General features: G+C 38.9%; 1 protein-coding gene across 1 annotated transcript in view; it reads left to right on the top strand.

Moving 5' to 3' along the window:
• Positions 1-27,209, top strand: part of GDPD4 (glycerophosphodiester phosphodiesterase domain containing 4) — a 1,130,252-nt gene that overhangs the window by 315,211 nt on the left and 787,832 nt on the right. The window contains exon 2 of the mRNA XM_044073350.1: positions 25,256-25,464. Coding sequence (XP_043929285.1) covers positions 25,282-25,464 — 183 coding nt within the window. The 5' untranslated portion in view covers positions 25,256-25,281. The remainder of the gene's footprint in view (positions 1-25,255; positions 25,465-27,209) is intronic.

Below are 27,209 nucleotides of genomic sequence, written 5' to 3'. Positions count from 1 at the left end.
TTTGACTATATTCTCTGGTACGTACGTTTTGTGGATGATGTTTTTGTCTTGTGGAAAGGGCATGGTGGAAATATCAGTAATTTCACTGATTACTTGCATAGTACTACAGATTTTTTGAAGTTTACCTTTACTTTTTCTGATACATGTGTTGATTTTTTGGATGTGAGTGCCACCCATACTGACTTAAAGCAGATAAGAACTAATATTTATCATAAACCCACAAGAACCAATGCCTGTCTTCACAGGTCAAGCATGCACCCGAGACACATACCTAGAAATGTCCTTAAAGGACAAGTCTATAGAACTCTACGCCTACATAATAATGATGAAGAGGCAGTAGTTGCTTTAAATAAATTGCAAGACGAATTTCAAACAAGAGGCTATTCTAGCTCAGAAATTACTAGAGTGATAGCAGATGCATGGAAATTGAGATCTACAAGATGTAAACCATACATGAGCTCTTATGGTGCTGATACAAGTATATCTTATGATACAAGTATTGATAGAAATAAGTTTAGAATAGTTTTTAGATTTGCAAGTGACATCAATAAGTATATGGAAATTATTAAAAAGAATTGGCACTTACTACATGAAATACCAGGTCTGGTTTCCACAGTTGGTGACACTCCAAACTTCAGTTTTAGAAATAATGTGTCTTTAAAGCAGCAGCTCTGTAATAGAGAACATCAGTCTTTTAGAAAGAATTTCTCAAACAGACAGGGCACTTTTCCATGCAGGAATTGTGCTGCTTGTCAGCATGTCTACACTAAAAATGAGCACATTCATCCTGTGAAATGTTTTAAACTTTATACGAAGAATTACTATGATTGTAAAAGTGCCAATGTTGTTTATTTTTGTTTTTGCCAAGTATGCCATGCCTATTATGTAGGCAAAACAAATAGGAGCTTTAAAGAAAGAATGTTAGAACATATAAGGGACATACAGAACCAGAAGTAATCAAATGCTCTAGCTAATCATGTCCTGAATATGGACAGTAGTTATTGTTTTAAATTTTTAATCTTACAACAGATAGTAAGGACAAATAGAGGTGGTGATATAGAAAACCACACTGAAGAATTAGAACAACAATGGATCACCAAGTTACAAGCAGATAGATATCCTGGTTTGAATGGTTGTACCTCATTAGTTCCTTACCTTAAGGCAAGGCACCTTAAACACTAAGTATGAGTTTTTTATTGTATTATTATGGTTATATGTGCACAAATGTGTGTGTATATGTATATATATATATATATATATATATATATATATATATATATTAATGATTATTACCAATAACCATCAGGGATGACATCTCCCTTTTTTTAAATATTTAAAATATCTCTTTTATTGTGTATATATATATATATATATATATATATATATATATACTTTTTCTATATTTTTTATGTAATTTTTCTTATAGATATTGGTATATGTTTTTATGTCTGTGGGGAAATATTTCTTTAAAATGTGATGTCATACTAATTGTCTTAGTATTTAACCAAACATCAGTTGTAGTGATGTGGTCTGATGAAGCAACATCAAGTTGTGAAAGCGCTTACCGTTTGTTTTCTGCAATAAAGTACTGTGACTGATTTCCAGTGTGTAACTTTGGTGCCTTAATTTACTTTTGCTGTTGTGTGTTTTTGGGCACCTCAGTGTACCTGAAGCCATTTGAGTTTGTATCTTCAACTTTTTAAAAGTGCAGGCAGTCATATAAGTACAATATGTGAAAAAATATGCTTTTAAATCACAATAAACGCTGCAAAATCTGTGTTTAGGTGGAAAACAGTTAAGTACAGCAAGAAAGTACAGAAAACTGATACTTAATCACTCCAAAGTCTCTCTCCTAAGCTAGAAGGCATGTATCATTTTAAGGCTTTCTAGTGCTACCCAGTAGGTTAGTCGCAAGAAAGATGGGAAACAAGCCCAGGTGTGGTCTTTTAAACCAGAAAGTTGAAAGAGACAGACAAACTGTCCAAATGGTCAATAAACTACAATTTCTGGGCCAAGAACCTCTCCTCTCGTGGTTAGGGTTGCCACCTTTTCAAATGGCCAAAGTGGGACATTGTCGGGGCAAACATCAGATTTTACAAGCCGACACATACCCACAATCAGTACAAAGGATAGAACTTGACTTTTTTGCCTACATAAAAGCTTATTCTTGTAGCATTTTAGTTGCTTATTCTGTTTCTTATAACATTTAGGTATTTTAGATACAGAATAACTGTTTTATGCAACTATTACATAATATATAGGAAATAATTTTGTCCTAAAATCTCAAGACATTTGCCATTTTTAAAATTTTTTGTCAGGACACAGCTGCCCAAAGAGGGACTGTCCCTCGCAAAGTGGGACAGGTGGTAACCCTACTCGTGGTAGACAGGCTATCTAGTGCTTACCACTCCCACTGATAAGCTAGAAGGCTTTCCTGCAACACAGAAAACCTTGCGGAGTTCAGAAGCTTACCAACAGTCCTGGATACAGCAACTCTGTATCTGGACTAGGCTAGTTACAGGAAAGGTAGGAAACATGCGCAAGTGCGGCTTTTAAACCAGAACGTTGAAAGAGATGGAAAAAACTGCCCAAACAGCCAATAGCTACAATTTCCATGCCAGGAACCACTCCTCTTGTGGTAGATAAGCTACCTAATGCTTACCACTCCCACTGATAAGCTAGAAGGCTTCCCTCCAACACAAAAGGGCTTGGGAGGCTCAGAAGCTTACAAGGAATAATATCCATTATGTGCTGTTTTAAAATGCATGATAATATTACTTTCAGTTTTACTGTTCTTTATATCCCTTATATGTTCCTGTATTCTTATTTTCAAATTTCTTTTGATTTCCCCTATATAAAATAAATTACAGGGACATTTAAGAACATACACTACCCCTTCACTATTACAAGAAAAACTGCCACCAGGTAAAAACTTGGTACCATTTATTTTCCTGAAACTTGCAACAATACAGGAACATATAGAACAACCACCACAAGGGTATGTACCCTTCAGGACAGGAGTTACATATAATCTCTCTTTAGGCCTAGAAAAATAGCTAGAGACTAGAAAATCCTTTAAACTTTTTCCTTTTTTATATGAAATAGAGGGGCAATTTGTTATTGTTTTTTCTAACTCCACATCCTGAAGTAAAAACTTCCAGCAATTATGCAATATTTTATTAATCCTATTTACTCAAACTATAATATAGTAAGACAAAATATATCTGATTTTTATGAGATTTAGTATTGTTTATCACCTTATTCATAACATTATAGCACTGGTTCAGTCCCAATCTGTGTGCTACAAATCTCTGTAAGGACTTAACCATATTACAGTTATAACCTTTATTTATAAACATATAAAAAGTGTACCTACACTCCCTTATAAAATCTCCCCAGTCACTGTAAATTCTATGCATGTGAAGAAACTCCCCATAAGGTAAATATTCCAATAAATGCTGGGGATGAAAACTATCCCCATGCAAAAAACGGGTATTGTCAACAAATCTCCTATGAACAGATGTCTTAATACCCCCACCATTAATCCCTTCTAATACCAAGTCTAAAAAGGTGACCATGCTGCCGCACTGTATATCATCAAATTTCAAACCATAAATGTTCTGTTTTAAATCCAAACGGAAGTTCATTACATTATGTCTCCCACCCTTACAAATAAAAATTAAATCATCAAAATATCTGTAGTAAGCAATGACATTGCTTCTCACTAACTCATGCTTATACAGATATTCCAACTCAAAAAGGGCTATAAACAAATTTGAATACATGGGGACAAAAGATGCCCCCATGTCAGTACCTTGTAGTTGGTGATAGATACAACCATCAAAAACAAAATAATTATTTAACAAACAAAAATGTGCAAGTTCTATAATATAACAAGACAAGGGAGAATTTCCTAAAAAATAATTTAAAACTTTAATACCGTCCTGCTGTTTAATACTGGTATAGAGACTTTTTACAACCATAACTACATAATACATCTCATTGTTCCACTTGATATCTCATATTCTATCTAAAAAATCAAAATACTCTTTCATGTAAGACTGTAACTTCATAACATAAGGTTTTAAATATTCATGTATAAGTAAACCTATATTAGTTAAAAAATATTTATGAGCACCAACAATTGGGTGGCCCGGAGGGCTCTGCAAATTTTTATGTAATTCTGGCAAACAATAAAAGGCAGGTATCTTACACCCCCCCCCCAGTAAGACGCCTCACTTCCACAGCTATAGAGATGAGATCTCAGCTGAGTGCCAAGCCAGGACCTTCAGCACTCTCTCTCTCCAACCATTGCTTTGTGTCCCTGCTCAAGTAGCTGACACACACACTCTTTGAGGTTTGATTTATGTACACACACACACACACACACACACACACACACACACACACACACACACACACACACACACACACACACCAGGGAAAGGCTGGCACAGGTTTACTAGCTATGACCCCTTCTGCCCAGACTATAAGGTAGTTTTCACTGCCAACAGTCACTCCTGCCAGTTACCTTAATGCCCTTAACAGAGGGTGTCCAATCCTACTGTATAATATTAATGTTAACACAAAAGGTAGTTTCACAAAGAGCAAGGCTATTAGGAGTGGCCCACACAGTGTCATCAAATAAATATGCAAGTACTCTCAAAACGTAAGTATCTCTACACAGATTAGCCCCAATGAAAGTATTAAATATTTTTAATAATAGATAATAAAAGACTTAGACAATACTAAATATATATTCACAGTGACATCAGAGTTCAAAACCACAGGAAATATTTAAAACAACATTGAATGACAGTCTCAAATAAATAAAGAAAAAGAATATCTAAATTAAACTTCACTATATTCCTGACCATATCTAAGAGAATTACTGTACTCTAAAGACTTACTTCATTAGAACAAAGCAGATGTGGTGAATGGTTCTTATTGTTGCTATTGTCAGGTCCAAGACAAAATGCATATTGCTCTGTCTCACTAAGAGACTTCTCAAATTAATATCTAAAATATTACTGCTGGGATAGCTTGCAGAACAGCATCATTTCTGGTTATCTGACTTCTAGTTTCCAAGCCAAAACCCCCATTGCTGGCAGCTGATAGCATGTAGCATCTACCTGTAAAAATACTCAAAGGGCTTTAGCTGAGGTGTTTGGCAGATGCTGGAAGTCATAAAACAATTACATTCTTTCATGTTTCCAAAGTTGCAATTATTTCACCCTAAAGACAATACAGAAATATTCCTAGTACAAACTTTGTGTCTCTAGCTGCATTGAAGCATCTTTATGTCGTAGCCTGTAAAGTAATTTAATTTCAGATATTTTTTCTAAAGTTTGCTGGACTGAGGTTAACCTCCTGTATTCCAGTTTCCACTGTTAAAGTATATGCATTCAAACAGTTACAATAGTGCATTTACATTGCTGTTCTCTACCAGTAGTGTATGGTGTGACACATGATTATTTACAAAATTCCAGCTGGCTGTGCTGGCAGTACCTCCTTTTGTCATACCCCCACCCCTTTGAAGACTCAAGCTAGTTTTTCAAGTTACGCTTGAGAAACTTTGCTTGAGAGGGATGAGCCTATCTGGTAATACAGTACCCCATTTCCTGTCTTGAGATTCCAGCTGCCTTTGCATTGCTGACCTCATAACAGTGTTGAACTGTCATGTCATATGCCTGAAACCCTAGGCTCCACTGTAGTACCTTGGGATTTTGCTGGCTGGCTCCCTGTAGCCATAGATCCCCCTTAGACTGTTCCTGCCTTCTACTGCAAGTACTTAGCACCAGGAACTCATTATCATAGTAAGGTTTCATCATGTTAACATGGCACAATGAGTGCCCCTGCCTCCAGCCTAGCAGTTCTACCATGTAGTTAACATCACTGACCTTCCTTACCACTTTAAAGGGTCCCTCCTAAGCTGCCTGCAGCTTGTTGCATCTGACAGGAATGAGAACCATAACCTGCTGTCCCATAGCATACTCTCTAGCTCAAGCATTCCTGTCATACCAGATCTTTTTCTGCTGTTGGGCTTCTGCCAGGTTCTCCTGGGTCATGCCCATGAGTTCCCTGAACCTTGTCTTGAGGTTTAGGACATATGCCACAACAGACTCCTTGTGGGATTCACACTCATTCTCCTCCCACTCACTGTAAATCAAATGTAGAAGTCCCCTCACCCTATGCCCATACAGCAATTCAAAAGTTGAGAAACTTGTGGATTCCTGGGGCACCTCTCTGTAAGCAAATAACAGATGGGGCAAATATTTGTCCCACTCCCTCTTAAACTGGTCTGCAAATGCCCGTAGCATGGTCTTTAGTGTAGAGTTCAATCTATTCACCAGACCATAAGTCTGGGGGTGGTAGGGGGGTGACCTTTAGGTGCTTCACCCCACAGCACTGCCACAGACAATCCAGGAGGTCTGACATGAAATTGGCACCTCTGACATTTCTTTTGGGAAGCCTACCCTGCTGAAAACCTCTAACAATGCATTTGACACCTTTTCTGCTTCAATGGAGGACAGAGCCACTGCCTCAGGGTATCTGGTAGCATAATCTACTACTACTAGGATATACTTCTTTCCTGTGGAACTTGGGGTACTCAGAGGCCCCACAATATCCATAGCTACCCTCTGAAAAGGCTCCTCAGTCACAGGCAAAGGCATCAAAGGAGCTTTCCCCTTGTCTCCTGCCTTGCCTACGTTTTGGCACTGCTCAAAAAATAGTAATACATTTTACAGCCTAATTGGCTGCTTATTTAATGTGTCTTTAATTTGTTAATTGGGGGCTGTGTGTATGCGTATATATATATATATATATATATATATATATATATATATATATATATAGAGTGCTGTTTTGTATGAGGTTTTTTATCTCTTGAAGGGTTTTGGCCAAGGAGCTTGTTATTAAAACCTTTATCACTGACCTGTGTTTTTTTGGTTGTTTATTCAGTCAAAGGAGCTTTCCCCTTGTCTCCTGCCTTGCCTACTTTTTGGAACTGCTCACAGGTCCTGCAGCACCCTGTTACATCCCTGGAAATACATGTACTTTTAAGGTTGAAAGTAGTGATAAACCAGAAGTCAAATAATATTGCTCAATACACATTAATCCAACTCCAGAGAAATGTTAGAAACACCGAAAACTTTTATTATAACAACAAAGCTTTTGGATACAAATCCTTCATCAGTGTTAATATATTTCTAAAAAACTCATACTATATATATATATATATATATATATATATATATATATATATATATATATATATATATATATATATATATACACACACACACACAATTTAAAAATCAAATGAACACAGTCAGCCTATAAAAACATGAAATTAATTATCCAGGTTAAATATCAATTAAAAACGTATTCTTTATAGTTACAGTTAGTAAACTTCAAAACCATATAAAATTTAAAAAAATGCATTAAATATATTTTCTAATTTAAGTCATTCAGTTTTTTAACCAAAACTGGTTTTATACTGACCATATTGTTTAATCCTGGTTCTACATCAGTTCTTAACTTAATTATCCTTGCATATTCTCTACTTTCTAATACATTATTTAAATCACCAACCCTAATTTGTTTCTGTACCGTCAATCACCCTGAATTGTAAGGTATGCCCAATTTCCCTTAAGAGCACTCAGAGACCACAGTCAGTCTGGGTCTGGTTTCTCGCTCTTTCTCCAGATCCCCAGTAAGACTCCTCAATGGCATAGCTATAGAGATGAGATCTCAGCTGAGTGCCAAGCTAGGACCTTTAGCACTATTTCTGTCCAACCAGTGCTTTGTGTCCCTGCCCAAGTAGCTGACACACACGCTCTTTGAGGTTTGATTTACACACACACACACACACACACACACACACACACACACACACACACACACACACACACACACACACAAACCTGGGAAAGACTGGCACAGGTTTACTAGTTATGCCCCCTTCTGCCCAGATTATAAGGTAGTTTTCACTGCCAACAGTCACTTCTGCCAGCTGTCTTAAGGCTCTTAACAAAGGATGTCCAATCTTACTGTATAATATTAATATTAACACAAATGCTTCCAAAGTAGCAATTAGTTCACCCTCAAGACAATAAAAAAAACTTCCTAGTACAGACTTTGTGCCTCTAGCTGCATTGAAACATCTTTATGGTGTAGCCTATAAAGTAATTTAATTTCAGATATTTTTCTAAAGTTTGTTGGACTGAGGTTAACCTCCTCTATTCCATTTTCCACTGTTAAAGTGTATACATTCAAACAGTTACAATAGTGTATGTACATTTTTGATGTCCTTCTAGTCCCATGTTGCAGTATTCTTAGTGTGGGATTCTCTGCCTCAAGCAACCCGAACGTCGGCTCCTATACAAAAGCTTAAGGCTGGTTGCTGTTAGTGCATGGGACATTACACACAGGGTCATAAACCAGGAGCCTTAAATGTGATGTCTGCACGCACAGACCTCAGAACTTTTCTGCCACAGTCGAATGTCAGATCAATCACATTGCCCCTCTACTTATCAAGATGTCGAAAGCTAAGTACCCTGTTGGGGAATTCTTTCAATTACTATTGCTTGAGCTTGGTTTGCTTGTTCATTTTTAGTCAATGTCCACTGAGAAGGGTAAATGCCAATGCGGATGTCAAATTCTGCATAAAGACACCCATAACTGTTGCGTTTTTATGTCTAGGCCAGGAACATGACCATATTGCCTGCAACATTTGCTAATTTTTCATCCCTAAGATGCTTAGAAGCCATATGGCCACCCTTAATCTTTACTGGGAAAACCACAGACTTAAAAAATTAGCACTTAGAATGGATCTAGAGTCAGCTGCCCAGGTGGAACCTCCTTGGAAAAAGGCCAAGGTTTCACAGCCTGCTTCCTATGCCTCTCTGTCATCGGACACCCTGCCTGCCACCAATATAGGGGTTGAGAGACATTCGTTAGAGCCGTCTACCTTGTTGGCTCCCCTTGAGGTAGTAGATTCTGAAGTACTGGCTGGCACGTCCAGGGAGATGACTCAGATATTGGTTTCCACCGAAGTTGAGGGGGAACCAGGATCCAACAGATGCCCATCTCAGACGCCAGAATCCAAAGCCTCTGCTTTAGTTTAGTCCCCTGAACCTAGGCCTTCTCCCTCTCCCAAATCTACTCCTTTAAAAAGAAAACAAAAAAGTAAATATTTATCTCCATCTGCTGAGGGACGTCCTGACTGGCAATCTTTTACTCAGTCCCTGATGCAGGCTTCATGGCTCTTAGACCCTCAGCCTCCTCGCCCTCCACTATCCCAGTGCTAAACTCAAGGCCTGCCTCAGCTACTTCTATACTCCCTTCCACTTCCCATGAGGAAGAGGAAGAAACTCTCTCCATCATGTGATGAGTCTATAACCTATCAGCACAGATAGCCTCTCCTCTAGAATACTATTCCCCTGATGAGGAATCCATAGAAGGGGGCTCTCCTCCTGAGGACATCACTTTTGGGGAGACCATAACTAAAATGAAAGAATACTTCAAATGGGATACTTCCCAAATGACTGAAACTCAAAGAAGATATTTTGAGATATTGCAAACTGAATCTCCTTCATCATCTGCCATTCCTCCAGGTATACCTGCACACCTAGATGCATTTACATCAGCATCTAAAAATTCTGATTCTCAGCCACTGCTCCTAAGAGACCCGATCATTTCTACAAGGTGCCTGACGACCACAAATTTCTTGTGAAGCCCCCCTTGGCAGACCCTGCAGTGATTGCTGTAGCCCCAGATTAGCAGTCAAGACAGATCCCGTCCTCGTCCCTTCTCCCCACTGACAAGGACAGCAAAAACATGGACAGGGTAGGGAAGAAAGTTTACACCTCTTCCACCTTAGCTTTCAAAGCTATTAATTACCAAACCCATGTGATTAAGTATGCCTCGGTCTTGGTATCCCAAGCATCTACACTCATGTCCTCCCTGCCTGAATCCCTGACACTCCTAACAAGACTGAGGTAGCATCAAAACTGACCATGGCATCCCAGGTGGCCAGACACTGACATCAAATGCAGCTATGATGCAGCAGAGACTTCTGCTAGATGTGCTGCATCCAGCTCGGTGCTCCGCAAGATATTCATGGCTTTGGCTTTAACCCCTGCTAAGGATTGCAAATTCAAAATTCTTGATGCTCCACTAGACCACAACCTCCTGTTTGGGAAAGCAGTCTGCTGAACTGTTTAAGAATCTTCAGGAGAAAAGCAAGGAGTTTCAAGACATTAAGCACCTTCTGGTATCCCCTATACCTAAATAATACAGAAACTATCCAGCTAAGACCACCTATGTCAGAAGAGCCCCATCCACTGCTACCCCTTCTTCTTCCAGGCATAGGAGAGAAACCAGGAGGCAGACCTCTACAAGACCAGCCTCTTCTCTACTTACCCCCAGACAGCCCTTTCATGACAGAAATTGCACCAACAATGTGTGACTGCCTTGCCCATCTCACCCTGTCAGCCTGTCTCTCCCACTGCTTGCTCCTCTGGAGAACAATTACTTTATATCACTGTGTCATGGCAATAGTAGAAGAGGGATACTTCCTTTCTTGGAAAGAAAGGCTCCCCTCTCAGGGGATCCCATTCCCACCCAAAAAAAACCTACACTTTATTTCAGACATTATACAAGATCTACTGACCCATGGAACTATAGAACCTGTCCCCCCAGGACAAGAAGGAAAAGGCTTTTACTCAAGGCTATTTCTAGTACCAAAATGGATGGGCCATGCATGGAGGCTAATCCTGCATTTGTCCTTTCTAAATCTCTTCCTAAAATTCCCATCCTTCAGAATGCTATCCCTCCTAACCCTACTTCCATTATTTATTTTTTTTATGTATTTTACATTTGTTTACCCGGGAAAGGCCAGCTGGATATGAGTCCTTTTTCAGTGGAGGCTCGGGGAGAAAAGCTCCAGTATAATACAGTAACATAGAATGTTACAAAATATAACAATGTAACTTGAAACTTATAGAGTACATCAAAAATGTAGGACATTACGATAATACATAATATAGAACATTAATACATTGAAATAGTGGGAACAAAAGCAGTAGTAAATTAAACGCCATGTGAAACTGTAGTTATGAGTAATGTACAAAGTTTACATAGTGACACCGATTCTAATACAAGGACCAGGATGAAAGGTTGGGGTGCCCCAGATAATATTTTACAGGGAGAAATAGAGTTCAGATTTCTGAAGAGATTAGTATAGTGGAGGATGACGGGTTAGAAGGGGGATTAAGGAGCAGGGGGAATGGGGGAGGGGCTTACCCTGGGGTGTTACAAGAGCACAGCCAGGAGTTAACAAGATGGGTTTTTAAAAGCTTTTTGAACTGTTTAGATGTGGGTGTAGTGACTAGAAAATTTGGCAAGGTGTTCCAAAGTTTGGAAATGTAGTTGGAGTAGAGAGCTTCACCTGCAATGTTTTTTGCTTTGGTGACTTGGGGAAGAAGTTTATTGTTGGAGCGAAGGGATCTAGAGGCAAAGTATGGTTGTATAATATCTTTGAGGGCAGGGGTCTTTTCTGGGTGGTGGAGAATTTTACGGGTAAAAGTTAGTTGATTTAATTGAAGGAGCAAATGGAGTTCAAGCCAATCAAGTTGTGTGAGTGATAGGCAATGATGTGATTTGTAGGAAGGATTGGTAGCAAATTTTGAAATTTTATTGTAGCGGGCTTTAAGTTTTGTGAGGTCAGTTTTGCGGAGATTTGTAAGGATAGAGGAAGCATATAGGAGTGTTGATAGCAGGTGTGTCCTGGCTATTGTCTTTCTAGTGCTACTAGTTAAAAATTGGTTATTTCTATGTAGGAGGCCGAGTTTCTTGTGCACTTTTTTGATGGTTTGGTCTATATAAAAATCAGAATTCAGGTTATTGTCAATTGTAACCCCTAGTAATTTGGTATATGGAGTAGGAGTGATTATGGCTTTGCTTTTTGAGAAGATGTGGAAGGGTGAAGAGGAGGAAATATTTCTAGTTGAGTAGAAGAGCATAAATATTGTTTCACTGGCATTTAATATAAGCTGGGAGATGGTTAACCAGGTTTCAACAGACAGGAAGGAGTCTTGGGTGATGAATTGAAGATTTGTGAGGGAGGAGGCAGAGCAAATCAAGGAAAAGTCATCAGCATATTAAATTATACTGGCACTGGGAATGGCATAGTGAAGTTGGTTGGTAAAAACAAAAAAATAGTAAGGGTCCAAGGATAGAGCCTTGTGGTACCCCTATGGAGACTGGGAGAAGGGATGAAAGGGATTGTTGCCAGTGGACGGCTTGATGGTCAGTTAAGTAGCTTTGAAATCAGGCAATGGCAGTATTGCTAAAGTTATGGGAGGCAAGGACATTAATAAGTTTATTGCCAGCACAGGCATTCATGGTCACTCTAGACCTGAAGGAGGCCTACCTCCACATCCCTATAAAACCCTCACACAGAAAGTACTTGCATTTCACTGGGCCGTGTTCTCACTTTCAATTTACTGCCTTGCTGTTTGGTTTATCTGCTGCACCCAGGGTCTTCATCAAAGGCCTTGCTCCAGCCATAGCCTACTGCAGAATCAAGGGCATTCAAATCTACCCCGAGCTAGACAATATACTCATTCTTTCAGAAAAAGTCACCCTAAAAAAATCTGCAGTTTGCCATGTCTCTGCTACAGGGTCTGGGGTTCACCCTCAATCTCTCCAAATCATCCCTAGCACCACAGCAGGACAAAATCTTTCTCAGCTGCAGGATCCAAACAGACTTGATGAAGGCATTCCTTCCTCAGGACAAAGTAATTTCCATAACGGGCCACTTCCAGGATCTGTTCCAGGTCCACCAACTACCAGCAAGACAATTCCTGTGACTTCTGTGCCTTATGGCAGCCACCATTCCTATGCTACCATTAGCCAGGGTGCACATGAGAAAACTACAATGGTATTTAAAGAATGTGTGGTCCCAACACAACCACCCCCTAGAATTCCAGACTACCTTCCTACCCTGCCTAAAGGCCGAGTTAAGGTGGTGGATCCATAAAGTTCAAATGAACCCAGGATTTCCCCTTCACCTTCCCACACCAGCTCAGTACAAGCACACAGACATATCAAACCTGGGCTGGGGGGCTACCATGAGGGGTCTCAAGGTGCAAGAACGCTTGCAGTCCCTCCTCCAGAAAAAGCACATCAGTGTCAGAAATGACTGCAGTCCTTTTGGCACTGAAAACCTTTCTTCCCATCCTTCAGCCAGGACCCCTTCAAATCTTCACAGACAACACCACAGTCATGTGATACATCAACAAATGGGGGGTGGGGGCAAGTCCTATATCCTCTGCAGGCTAGCAATCCAGATTTGGAATCTAACATCCCAAAACAACTTATCTCTGCAGGAAGCCTGCATACCATCCTGGGAGAACCAACAAACGGATGCTCTCAGCAGATCATCCTGTCTGCATCACGAGTGGATGTTAAACAGAGAAGTTTTTCTAGACATTGTCCACCAATGGGGCACACCTCAAATAGATTTGTTTGCCTCCCCCCAGCACAGACAACTGAAAAACTTTTGTACCAAGGACAACTCCTCACTAGCTTGGAGAGTGGACGCTTTCACCATTTCATGGAAGGGATGGTTTCTGTATGCCTTTCCCTCCTTCCCTTCTCATTCAAAAGGTCCTCTTGAAGATCAGGACGAGCATGCCAAAAATCTTGCTGGTGACTCCCCATTGGCCAAGGCAGCATTGGTTCCCACTTCTACTATCCATCGCCAAGGGCAATTACCACAAGTTACCCCACAAGGTGGACCTACTCACAGCAGAAGAGAACACTCATCCACCCTTACCTGGAAATGCTATGTCTAATACTCTGGGTGATAAACTTTTAATAACCTTCAGACACTGCTACTCTGAGGACATGCTTTCGGTCCTGAGGGAGGCCAAGAAATCTAACACAAGGAGAGCCTACATTTTAAATGGGAAAGATTCTCCAAATGGTGTCTCCAAAGACATAGGGATCCCTTTCTAGTGGATGTCCCTCTAGTCTTAACATATGTGTGTGAACTTATCAAGGCAGGCCTTTCATACTCTTCAGTGAAAGTCCACCTATCTGCAATCTCTGCCTGTTTACCCTTAGACCCTCCTCTACTCTCCAGGTTAGATGTTAAATTGTTCCTGAAAGGGGTCTTGCACATCAGGCCACCAAGGAAAACCATTCCACTGCCTTGGGACCTAAACTTTATCCTAAAAAAACTCACACTGACCCCATTTAAACCAGCCAGTTCTTCAACACTGCAAATGTGCACATGGAAAATGATCCTGCTGGTAGCCGTCAACTGAGCTAGAAGGGTGTCAGAGTTACAGGCACTTGTGGCCTCTCCCCCCTACACTATCTTCCACAAAGACAGGGTGACCGTGCGCACCAACCCTTCTTTCATGCCCAAAGTGGTCAACGAGCTATCATTAAATCAGTCCATCCATGACCTACCTTCTTTCCCTCTCCCACCAATGACAGTGAGAGAAAACTCCATTCCCTGGATGTGCACATACAGCTAAGATTTATTTGGACAAAACTAAGTCCATAAGGAAATCTTTTTTTCCTTTCATCCCAGGGCCCGGGGCAAGGTAGTCTCCAAACAAACTATCTCCTGTTGGATCAGGAAAACTATCTGCTTCTGCTACTCCTACCATGGCAAGGACTTACGTCAGGGGTTAAGAGCACACTCCACTAGGGCTGTAGCATCCTACTAAGCCTTCTTCAAAGGCCGAGACACAGCCTCCATCCTGCAAGCAGCCATCTGGTCCACTATACACATTTACCAGACACTACAAATTGGACCATATCTCCAGAGCCAAATCAGGTTTTGCTAGGGCAATCCTGCTGGGATTTCTGGAATCAGCTACCTCTACCTCCACCCTTCCTCCTTCCTAAGCTGTGGTACTCTCCCCACCAAGAATACTGCAACATGGGAATAGGAGGACATAGAATAGTTGTGTAAAATCCTACCATAACCATAGATGTCCTTCTCTTCCATGTTGCAGTATTCCTTCTCTCACACCATCCCCCTGCATTCCTTTCACCTGTCTATGGGACACCCTAGGGCATCTCCTAGACTATGGTGTCACTGGGCAGTCTATGGTATTTCACTGGTCTGGAGGACATCATTTGGCTCTACCTAGTCCACTGTCCGACTGGGCAGTTAGTTCTGAGGTCTGTGCATGCAGACGTCACATTTTGGCTCCTGGTTTATGGCCCTGCGTGTGATGTCCCATGCACCAACAGCAACCAGGCTGACCTGAGGTGGAGAATACCACATTAAAGAATACTGCAACATGGAAGAGAAGAACATCTATGGCTATGGTAAGATTTTGCACAACTATTCTTTCTCTTCCAGTAGGGCACACTGTGGATGCATTTTAAATACAACATTTTACAAATACCTTTTTAGCACAAACTTCTGTACAAAGCAGTTTGATATACATGTGACATACAGTTCTAATACATTTGTAACACAAGCGTCTTGTATAGATTAGTTTGATATTCACAAATGACATATAAATATTTACAAAATTCCAGCTAGCTCTGCTGGCAGTACCTCCTTTTGTCACATACCCATTAACAGTTGTGTTGAAGAAAGACCCACAGGTTGCAAATGGTGCATTTCTATAATTGATACCTAATAACAGTCTGACAACTCCTTGTTACACTTTCTGGTGTGATTTTTAATTGTCTGAACAACTTATTCTACATACCTATTGCTTTGAGGATAAATAGAACTGGAGGCAGAGGCATTACTAGGGCAGGGTGAAGGGCAAAGTTGCACAAGGGCCAGGGCACTAAGAGATGCAGATGACAGATAACAGTTGACTGGTGCAGTACATACATTCAGAAATTAATACTGATACTGTAAGTGCAGTCATGGCTGAAGACAGGACATGCTGAAATGCTTTGTGAATGGTATTTTAACTGCAGCACTTAGATCTGAGGAGGGGGAACCAGAAACTGCACGTTGCCAGATAAACCTGCTACACAAAAATGTTCAAATACGTAAAACTCCCAGCTCACAAGTTGAGGACAACTATCTGTCATTCTTTAGTAGGAATTTGTTGTCTTTTAAAGACATATTTCCATATAGCATTAATGCTTTGATTATGGTTTGCATAACCACACAGCTTCTGAAAATTCTTAGTACTAGTCTATGCATAGAATGCAACGTGGATCTCTCCCGTCAACTAAGATAGCTTCTACTTCCGACTGAGGTAAGCTTGGAATTTCATCCAGTATTGTCTCCTGTTTTAATTTTCATTTCTGAAGTATGTTGTAGATTTCATATTTTTCTACTACGTGCTCCAGTTTTGCTCCATTTTATCAGCCATGTTAGGCAAACAAAGAACATCATGAATCTTTGTTTGCATGTGATCATATCTAAGTTTGTTTGTGGATTAGTTAACATGTCTCATCACCTTCAACAAAAATAGCAAGGCCTGATTACAAGAAAGCTCATCTTGGTAAGGAAAATTACCATGAATGGGAAGATGTGATGACTTGGAATTAGTTCGTAGTCCAGTCATAATTATGTCATGCAGCAACTAATAATTCAGTGTTTTCTTTTGCATGAAATTTTAGCTCATCTGGCTTCTCAGCTGACATACATAACTCAAAAATAATTAAAAGAACTTCCAGACCTTTCTTAAAGAAGTTTTCTTTATACATACACATATGCTGTACTTAGGCTGTCAACTCCATGCATTAATTTGTCAAGTTTATACTGAACTTGTAGTTCATGTTTTTGCAAAGATAATACGATCCTTTTGCAGTTCTGCAGGTGCTTTATGTAAAGATTTCTTGAATATGCTTTGAAGTGATTTATGGTCTGATTCAGCACTGAGTCTCTTCATAAATACATGGAACGTTGTTATTAAGCATAGGGTGTCTGAATATCATTCAGAGTTCCTGATACATAAGTTATCTATCTTCCTTCTTGCAATATCACTGCATCAAGACTTTACTCGCTAGTATCTACCTGTGGTGAAGTAGGATGTGATACATTACAGAATTTGAGTACAAGTGCCACTGTGGCAAGATATTTAAGCATTTCAAAGCTTTTCTCTTGCACAGCTAACAAAAACTATGTTACATCATAGTCTGGCTCAAGTTAGGGATGAACTTGAAAATATATGGTATCATGCCAAGGAAAACATAAGAGTCGATTTAAAACCGAGGCTTTTTCATGTTCATAACTGCTTCGACATTGTCAGAATGAGTTTTAAGCTGTTCTAAAGCCAATACATGTTCTATGTACTTAAAAGGAGTTACACAAATTTGACACCTTTGTTTATCATCAAGCCTGCTTGCCTTAATCTGTCTAGTAGCTTCATTAGATGCAGGTCCTGTTCCTATATGGTAGCTCCCAGACTAGAACGTTATCAATTATTAACAACAATATCATTTAGCTTTTCATTCAGATATGAACAATTTCAATACTAGAGAGATTGCAAATGATAGTATAATATTGACATATTTTTTGTATGATCTGTCATAGTGAAACTTCTGTCTAGACTTCCTTCCTGTTGCAGTTCAGCTAAACATGTTGCATTTTTTTGGAACTATATTTATTTAGTCCAATTTTCCAGAATCCTTAGTATCAAGGCCTGAAAAGAATTTAGCATTTGTCATGGTTCCAGCAACTCCCTTAATTGTCTGAAGCAGATAGTTATTTTCTCAGCTGTTTATTCAAGTTCTAAGGATCTATACATATTCTCAGTTTGTTCTGATTCCTGACTGTTTCATGCTAATAAAAACATTTATTTGGTATTATTTGATTAGTAATGACTTCCATGCTTTCCATGTGCTTCAGTTCTTGCTCAGTTTTACCTGTGAACACAGCTGGAACTCTTCTTAGAACATGAGCCAAAGGTAATAATTCTGGAAAATTCTTAACATGATAGTCCTTGCAGATAACCAGAACTTAGAAACAATACTTTGCAAAATGTCATTAGCACCTCACAACATACATTCAGCAGTTACGTTGTATCTGTTAGTCACATGAACATTATAATTTAAACACAGTTATAGTTTACTTTGTACTGACATTGTATCCTTTTGTATCTTGCTACAACAGCTATCTGATGCTGCTACTGAAAGACATTCTGTGGTGCTGTATTCTGATTATTCAGCTGTTCTTTGTAGTATTGTAAATCTCTCTCATGCCTTTTCAGTATTATCATAGTTGCTGTTTCAACCTTTGGCTTTGCTTTTCCTGCAGTCTAGATTGTGAAGTCACTAACTCGGTAGACTTTCTTCTAAACTCTCTGAAAAATTGTATTCTAGCTTTTTCCCACTTCCTTAGGATAACCACATGTCCCTTGTTACACAGAGCAGTACCTATTTGGGCAGTTGTGTACTGTAAAAAAAGATAAAAAATAACAAATGTCCTGAGATTTTAGGACAAATAAATACTTCCAAACATTCCACTAATACTTGCATAAAAGACTGCTTTTGTATGGGAATCACTTAATTCTACAAAGCTGAGTTCTTGTTATGACAAAATATGAAATGCAATCATTTGCACAAGTTTTAGGTATAGTTTATCCTGTAAAATCTTGCATTTCCTTAAAATTATTCAACTTTGAACATTTGAAGGTGTGGCAGCCCTGCTTCTCTTTTGTCTTTTCACAAGACGCCAGCCCTAGCTTACTTTACTTACAATTGTATTATTATCAGTTGCAAATAATTGTGAAACTGTATAGAGTAAACATTGACACCAATAACCTACTCATTTTAAATACCACTGACTGAGTTGTCTACTAAAAGGTGATACTAAAACTTGTAAAAAAAAAATGCAAGTATTGTATTTGTCTGAACTTTGTCAGCTGAGACATTTTAGCCTCAAAGCATATGCCTCAATTTTACTTTAAGGTTTTCTAAATGTGGCATTGTTTATACTTTATCACCCTATGACATACTGACCTCAAAGCATAAGTCTCATTGTACCTTAGAAGCTTCTTGATATGTGCTGCCTGTAACTCAGTGCTTAATTTGTCATTTAAATAGCAGTTGTTCACATTTATTTTTCATAGTTTTTGTACTTTTTAATTCCTCAGTTAAGCTTGAACATAACTGGTGCAGAGCACAGACTCAGTGAAGTAGGTTTAACAGCCAACCAGACAGAGATATAAATGATTTCTCAATGGTGTTACTTGGAATAGTAACTGTTATTGTCTGCACTTGTGTGCTCAGTCCAGTGAAATCTGTTCCATGGACCTTGGTTTGTGCCTTAAATACCTCAAAAGCATTCATGAGGACCCAAATAGAGATATGTTGCTAGGCCTGAAAAAGGCCTTTTGGTACATGCCCTCTGCTCTTTTGACACCGAGTTGAGATTACATGGAGTAGTTTCTCCTACTGCTTCATTCATCTTGTGGTTAAAGAAAGCCTTAAATTAGCTTCCACATAAAAACTTTACTTATTCGATGGACAAATGCTATATATTTTCTGGTTTTTTTTTGTTTTTTTTTGCAAGTTTATTTTATTTTTATTTATTTTATTTTACATTTGTTGACCGGGCTGGTCTAGCTGGATACATGTCCATTTTCAGTAGAGGCCTGGGAAGAAAAGCTCCACATAGAGATACATAATAATAGAATTACATAAAAGAAGTTATAAGTGTTAAGAAAAAATATTTAGGAAATTTAAGATAGTGCAGTCAAAACGAAAATCCCCCCCCCCTTTTTTTTTTTTTTTATAGTATTCCAGTTCATAGGTTACAGTGATAATTTATGCATAAAATGCTTATAATTAGTGTATGTAGGATAGATTGTAAATATTTCATATGAAGACATAAAGGAAGGGAGGGAATGAGTTAGAGGGAAGTTTACTTACAAAAGCATTCATGGAGACTTGTACATGTTATTAGATATATTCAGTGCTATGAATGCCAGTTCAGACAGTATATTGCATTCATCCCACGCATCCAGGTTAAACACAGGTTTCATGCATTTAATAATCAGCTTTCCTGTCCAAAAAATATTTCTGCTGATTACAGCGTGAACCTCATCCACAATATACAGATGAACAGTGTGCACAGACATTTCTACTTCACTTACTCCTTTACCTCTAATGCATGTAAATCGCTGCAATACTTAAATTTGATTTTTAGGAAGGTTTTTTTATAGTAATTATGACCATGATAAAGCTTACAGACTCTATTAGTTGCTTTACATGCTTTTTTGTTCCTGAAGCCACAGTGCTTCCATTGGGTGTGGTCCATAACTGTTCATACTAAGACATGATCTTTGTTGATTTTCACTATACTTGAAACTTGTTTTTTTTTTGTTAAAGATAGAAATCTTGCCTTTGTCTTCCTCTTTAAAATGTGGTACATACCTTAATTGCTTCCTTTCTACAACATAAACAAGTATATTACATTGCATGCTTTCTGCTGAGTCTATTCACAGTGTAATACAGTTTATGGTCCTAATTCCAAAAGACTTGCTATCAGTGTAAGTGACTACTGAGAGTAGGCCGAGAGCAGATCTTTTGGAATCTGGTCCCCATAGTAAACTTGCTTATATATAGGCCTTACACAGAAGTAAGTCATTAACACTGAGATCAAGTCTTTCGGAATCGGGGGAGACTTACAATGAGAGCAACTCTTTTGGGATAGGGGTCCAGTATGTTTGAATACAAAGCTTCCATTTTTTTCTGGCATATTTCCATTAAGTTATAAAACCACTGTTGGCTGTAGTAAAGACATTCTGAGACAAAATTTAAAGAAATGCATCTACAAAATTGTTACCCAGAAAAGCTGTATATTTGTGAGAACGAGACTCAAGACTGATTCAGAAACAACAGTATGTTTGAAAATATAAATGTGATTATATTAGCTTGAATGACAACAAAAAATGCAGAGTGGAAAACAAATGCAGCTTCTGGTATTAAGTTTAATTCTGCCACCATGTACTACAAGTTCACATGTAATGTCTGTACATTGCCCAGATGAATAAGTAGGATACAGTAGTCATAAACGTGAACATCAAGAAGCCTGACTTCAAACAGTCTTAGAATGTAGGGTCACATACATCAATTCCAGTAGCAGCATCTCCCTTAAAGACAGGGCTACCTAATAATAAATAACTCCATGCCTACTTGCATATGTTGCAGATAGTGACTTATGAGCAGTCATAACTAAAATTCTCACAAATCCTTGCCATTATTCTCACACTCAGGGAAAATTGGCCATGGTTACTCCTACTAGATGGGAAGGTGTTCTACAAAATTAGTGTTACTGCAAGTTATGCTATCTGAATATGGCTGTTTGTTTATGGTTAAGGATGGATTTTAAGGTTAGGTTTGGGATGGAATTTTAGGGTTAGGTTTCTAGGACGAGTTAGGGTTAGAGTTTTAGAGGTGAGTTATGGTTAGGATTTTAAGGTTAAGGTCAGGGATCTTATGTCCACTGATGAGTAGTTCCACTAATTAAAAAAAAAAAAATTAAAAATGTATTACTGATTTTCACCAGGCAGGTGTAATTCATGTCTCCCATACTGAAAAAAAACTTAGACAAGTAAAGCTCAACTGGTAGGATAACTGTCACTGAGAGAACTTGCTAGAATATACAAATAATCAGAAAAAGAGCAGGCAATCCATCTGTTTGTGTTGAAAACCATGGACACTAAACTGCTACCATTTAAAAAAAAAAGTAAGAAACCTATCACTAAAACACACACACTCTCAACATCTAGCTCTGTACTGGAGTGAAATAAGTACCTTTTTTGCAGTGATATGCACAGAAATTGTATATTGTCAGTTACACACCACCCATAGATAAACCTGCCTGGGAACATTATCACTCCTGTAGCTGGGAGTTCAATCTCCCTGTAGTACAGTACAAATGTACATTAAGCATTGACTGCATGAATGCAGGTCACAAATTGTACCTTAATAACATCTGTTGGTAATGGAACTAGACCATGAACAGTAAGCATAGCAGATGTCGTTAACAATATTTATTAGCAATGGAATATACACTATGAGAGACTGCATAGAAATCATGTAAACTCTGTATTCATTTGCCTGCATGGATTATTTCCCGTGTCTGTCCTGCTAGTGAAACTAACCTTGCAAACCGAACTGAAATAAAAAGTAAAATATGACATGCTCAATTAAAATGGCATTGCAGCAGGAGACGGATGAAACAAACAGATACTGTCCTGGCCTTGCACATGTTCTGCAATGAAACGTGGCCCTTGCTGTACATTGCCCTGCCTTGTGTTGAATACCCTCATGTTGATGACACTAAGGTTTAAGTTGATTTTTAACGTCAGTGACATCACCTAAGGGGAAAACATGAAGGCTTCCGTAGGTGGTAATGGATACAAGTATTGCATGCACAAAGAGGCATCCATTAAAGTCTATAGACAGCCACCTTACATGACATCAGGCAAGGAAATGTGCAATTTTTTTTTTGGGGGGGGCCCTGGAGTTAATAAAATGTTTATGAAGCTTTTTATTGAAAAAAATGGACCAAATAAATATGGATATTGTTGTGCAAACTGCATCATGGCATTTAATTTACGGATGCTGTGATGCAGCCTTGTATTGTGACAAAAGATATCATAAGCATTTCTTTCCTTTTAAATCTTCAGTGAGCTTTAGTCTGAATATGTTAATGTCATGCCTGTTGAAGTAACATTGCTGGATATTCGCAGAATGATTTTCAGAGTTCTCTTTGCACCTCAGTTATTTTCCAAGGCTTTGTTTGTTTGTTTGACTGATCCATATACCTTTTCCATCCAAGACTCATACCAAAGGCGCTACTTACATGAAATGTGCAGCTACGTACCTACACAGTAGAGAGTGCACATTTAAGGCCTACAGTGCTGAGTAAAACAGAGACACGCATTCAAGGATCTACATTACAAGGAAATGGCACAGCTATGAAAAAGTCTAGTTTATTAAGTTATTACAAAGGAAAAGAAGCAAGGATACATTACAAAGAAATTAGAAAACAATTAGTTTAGAAAAATAAAGAAAATGTTAATTAATGCAGTGATGTAAACGTAATAATAACAGCACATATCCGGTTCATACAGAGCTAGCAGGACGGAGTTATTTTTCAGTCTGAGAAGTGATAAAAAAATAATTCATCATAGTTCTCAAAAGCATTTGCAGACGTAGGAGAAGAGAGATGTCTCATTAGCTTAAATGTGTCACCATTTATGTTTCTTAATGGAGATAGTATTCCAGATGGCTGGTTCCAATATAGAGAACTCTTTTTATGTGCAAGAGATAAAAAAGCTGTCTCTGATGGGTCTGACAGCACCTTCCCACTGAGATGTTAGGTGGCATTGAGTGCTGACAGACATCTTCTTTGTGATTTATTGTGTGAGTGTCATGAATGTTTCTTGTGTATCACAAATCCGTGGAACGCTGTTATGTCAATTTGCATTATGCAGTGCTGCTGTCAGATTGACAACATGATTAATAGTTGTCACATTTACAGCAGCACTGAATGTCACAAACAGTATAAGGGAGTTATACTGATTAGCAGCACAGAAGAAGAGGATGGCATAGCGAAATGCTAATGGGCCTGCCACTGTGTCATACGAACTCCTGCTTCTTGAGAAGAGTGGTCACATGGTACTGGTAGCAGAGTCATACTTTTTTGGGACCACCACAGTGCTACAACACCAACCTCCTTGTAATATCCTATGCATTAAAACAGCTTTAGGTTTAGAATATACTATGTTTGTGTGTGCGCATGTGTGTGTATGTGGGTGTCTGTATGCGGGGGTGGGGGAGGAGGTGGCTGATGAACTTCTGGACACTTCCTTACATGGTCATCCATGCAAAAGTCATTGCAGCATGCATTTCACATTCCTGGCTTACATCAGGAATGCTTCTGCAAGGCAACCTGTCAGATTGCAGACTATAGACTATATAACTGTGTAATGAGAGCAGATCTAAATCACTGTAGCATCACATAGGTGTGGCATAGTGGAGCATTCTAGTGTAGTGCTGACAGTACTATGGGAAGGGCAGGTGGTGAGAAAGGGTGACTTGGGGCAACATGCAATGGTATGTGAATATCAAGAATCTAGGTGGGGAGTCTGTAGTCAGCAGGAAGATGCAAGTCAGGTGACATTACAGAAATGAGCACCCCTAGAACTTAAACCCTATACCATGTTATCCATGGAAGTAAAGGGGAGGCAAAGACACAAACTGCAGTTAAATTGCATTTGCAGGATACACTGTCTGCATATAACACATTTACAGTACAGTCTCATTGCACATTTCTATCAGTGGCACAGGGGGAATGAAAAACATAGGATACCACTAGGCCATGAGAGAGTTTGTTAATTTTTTCACAGATTTGGCAGTCATTGTCAGGTAAGGAGACCCACAGCAGGTCTTGACCATCTAAGGCAGATTGTACTCTGAATGCAGTTTTATTTTCGCTCTGCACCTCTCCATTAGCTGTCACCATCTCCTTGCCTCATTCATTAGATCTACCAGCCTGCCTTAGCTGCCACCCTTCCCCTAGGATAGAGCGAGCCAACATGGGCTACTCACTTCCATCATCCCCTGCGTGGTCTCTTCAGCAGCTATGCAGCTAGACAAACATGGGTCATCAGCAGGGCAGAAAATATATATATGTGTGTGTGTGTGTGTGTGTGTGTGTGTGTGTGTGTGTGTGTGTGTGTGTGTGTGTGTGTGTGTGTGTATCTTTAACAAATAACAAGACATAATAATAATAAGACATAATGTTAACATTACTTTCAAAATGTTATATAAACATTAGACTGAAATAACATACATTTCCTCTATCAGTAAGTAATAACCATGTCATTTTAGTGTCTTCAGAATTTAAGGTCAAACATATCTACACATTTCTAAATGTCTTAGCTGTTTTAGCTCTGTCTGATTTTAAAAATGCAGCTTTTCCATCATTTTGTTATCATTGGCTCTTTTTCTTAAAAAAATAAGAAATTTAGGGCTTTATTGAATTATTATCTCTAAGTACGCAATATGTGTTATGACTATTACTCAGTTTAAATGTGGCTGTTTTTATTTATTTATTTTTTTTACAAAATCTTATTTTAACTGAATCTTTGATTCCTATGCTAGGTAGGATATGTGCAAGTATGTGCAATACTTGTAGAAAGAGAAATGATTGTGGACATGTTGGCATAGTTCATGGGTTATTGAAAGTTCTCTTGTAGGCTGACATGTTGCTTTTGTACATTTTTTGCAGACTGAGAATGCAATAAATCATGCCAGATGGGTAGATCTCCTACCACCTTCACCAAGCTCAAACTTGGTCAGCTGAAGGTTGTACGCCGACGACTGCTTCAACGTTATGAACATCAGCCCTTCATCTCATGTTTGGCTGGAATTTATGGTTGCCAATGGCGACGGTATCAGCGGGCTCGGGCAATGCCCGGAGAGTGCTGCTGCTTAAAGGTAAGATACTGTTCACTTTTTTTTTTTTTTTTGGTAAATTTGCTGGATTATCTTTGGATGTTGATATAAACTTCCCTGAGTCCCACTCATCATTTTATTGCATGATGTTGAATATGTTACATTTCTTTCTTCTTTCTTAAGTAATGTTTTTCTTCAAAAAAACAAATAAATTAGTTAGCTTGGCTTGTTTTTAAAAGAGTCAGAGCCTGCATTTTGTTTCATGCATGACATCCTATGACTTTGTTTGGCTGTGAGAATTGAATCCATCCATCCATCCTCAACCCCTTTTCCCATTTTGCACATGGGGTCAGAGTGTCACTTCAAGAGTGGCAATCATCTCAAGCCAAGGTTTACACTGTCAGGTGGCTAGCTATGCTGTGGTAGTTCATCCATACCACCAAGGGTGCCCGCAGGCAGGTGCAAGGGGGTGCACTTGCACCCCCCTGGAATCGGCTGACTAGATAATTTAAAAAAAAAGTTTTTTTTTTTTTTTATGTACGTGCGTTCTTCTTTAAGAAGAAAGAAGTCCGTGTGTGTTAACAGTCCAGTCGCGGGCGTGACATCATCACTCTCGCGAATATGTAGAAGTTTGTGAGCGGGAGTTTACAAGGATGGCTTTGCAAGCGGGATGATTCGAGCGGGAATGGAAGATGGCTGGGACCTGAAACGGAATAGCAAGCGGGACTCGCGGGAGTAAACAGACGGAAGATGGGACACTTCAGGTAGAGTTGTGTGTGTGTGTGTGTGTGTGTGTGTGTGTGTGTGTGTGCGCGCGCAGTGTACTATAGGGTTGCCAACTTGCCACCTTTTCAAATGTCCAAAGTGGGACATTTGTGGTACACACGTCAGATTTTGCAGGCCGAAACATACCCACGGCCAGTACAAAGTGCACAACTTCACTTTTTTGCCCAAGTAAAAGATTATTCTTGTAGCATTTTAGTTGCTTATTCTGTTTCTTATAACATTTAGGTGTTTCAGATTCAGAATAACTGTTTTATGCAACCATTACAAAAAATATAGGAAATAGTTTTGTTCTAAAATCTCAGGACATTTGCCATTTTTACATTTTTTTTTTGCAGGGCACAACTGGCCAAAGAGGGACTGTCCCTCACAAAGTGGGACAGGTGGTAACCCTAGTGTACTATTGGTTTATATAAAAATGTGAGCAGAAATTGTGTTTGCTGTCTTTGATGCTTAATGAAGGAAAAATTGTTACTTGTTACTGATAGCTTTGGATATGCTTAGCATCACAGTACAAAAATCATTTATTTTTCCAATAACTGCTTTATGCTATTCAGGGTTACTGAACTAAATGGACGCAGAGTTTTAGATGAAAAGTACAGTAGGAGACAAACATCTTAATGTGACATCACATTCTGTTGTTAAGATCTAGGAAAGAAACCAAATTTCTGACGATAATTGGAGGCAAAGGTATGGAATAAACTATATTATGGCTAATAGCTGTGCAAGACAACTTCATGCTTACATCTTCCTTGTAGCTGTCAGTTCCAATATCCACTCAAGTAAAACTCATCTCTTACAAATTTCATTTGCTGCCATGCTGGTAGATGTTTCTACAAGCAATTAGTTTTATTTTCAATGTTTGTACAAGATCCTGAACTACTGGAAAATATCTGTATAAATGGAGAAAGGTTACTGTTCCCAAGAGCTCTTTTATTAGATGTGGGCATAATGTGTCAATACTATTTAGTCAGTATAGCGTTCAGTAAAGCATCAGAAAACAG

The sequence above is a fragment of the Protopterus annectens genome, chromosome 5.part1 (genome assembly GCF_019279795.1).
Source record: "Protopterus annectens isolate FY-2018-M chromosome 5.part1, PAN1.0, whole genome shotgun sequence".
Lineage (NCBI taxonomy): Eukaryota > Metazoa > Chordata > Ceratodontiformes > Protopteridae > Protopterus > Protopterus annectens.
The sequence above is the reverse complement of the archived record's forward strand: the minus strand, read 5'-3'. Positions and strand labels throughout refer to the sequence as shown.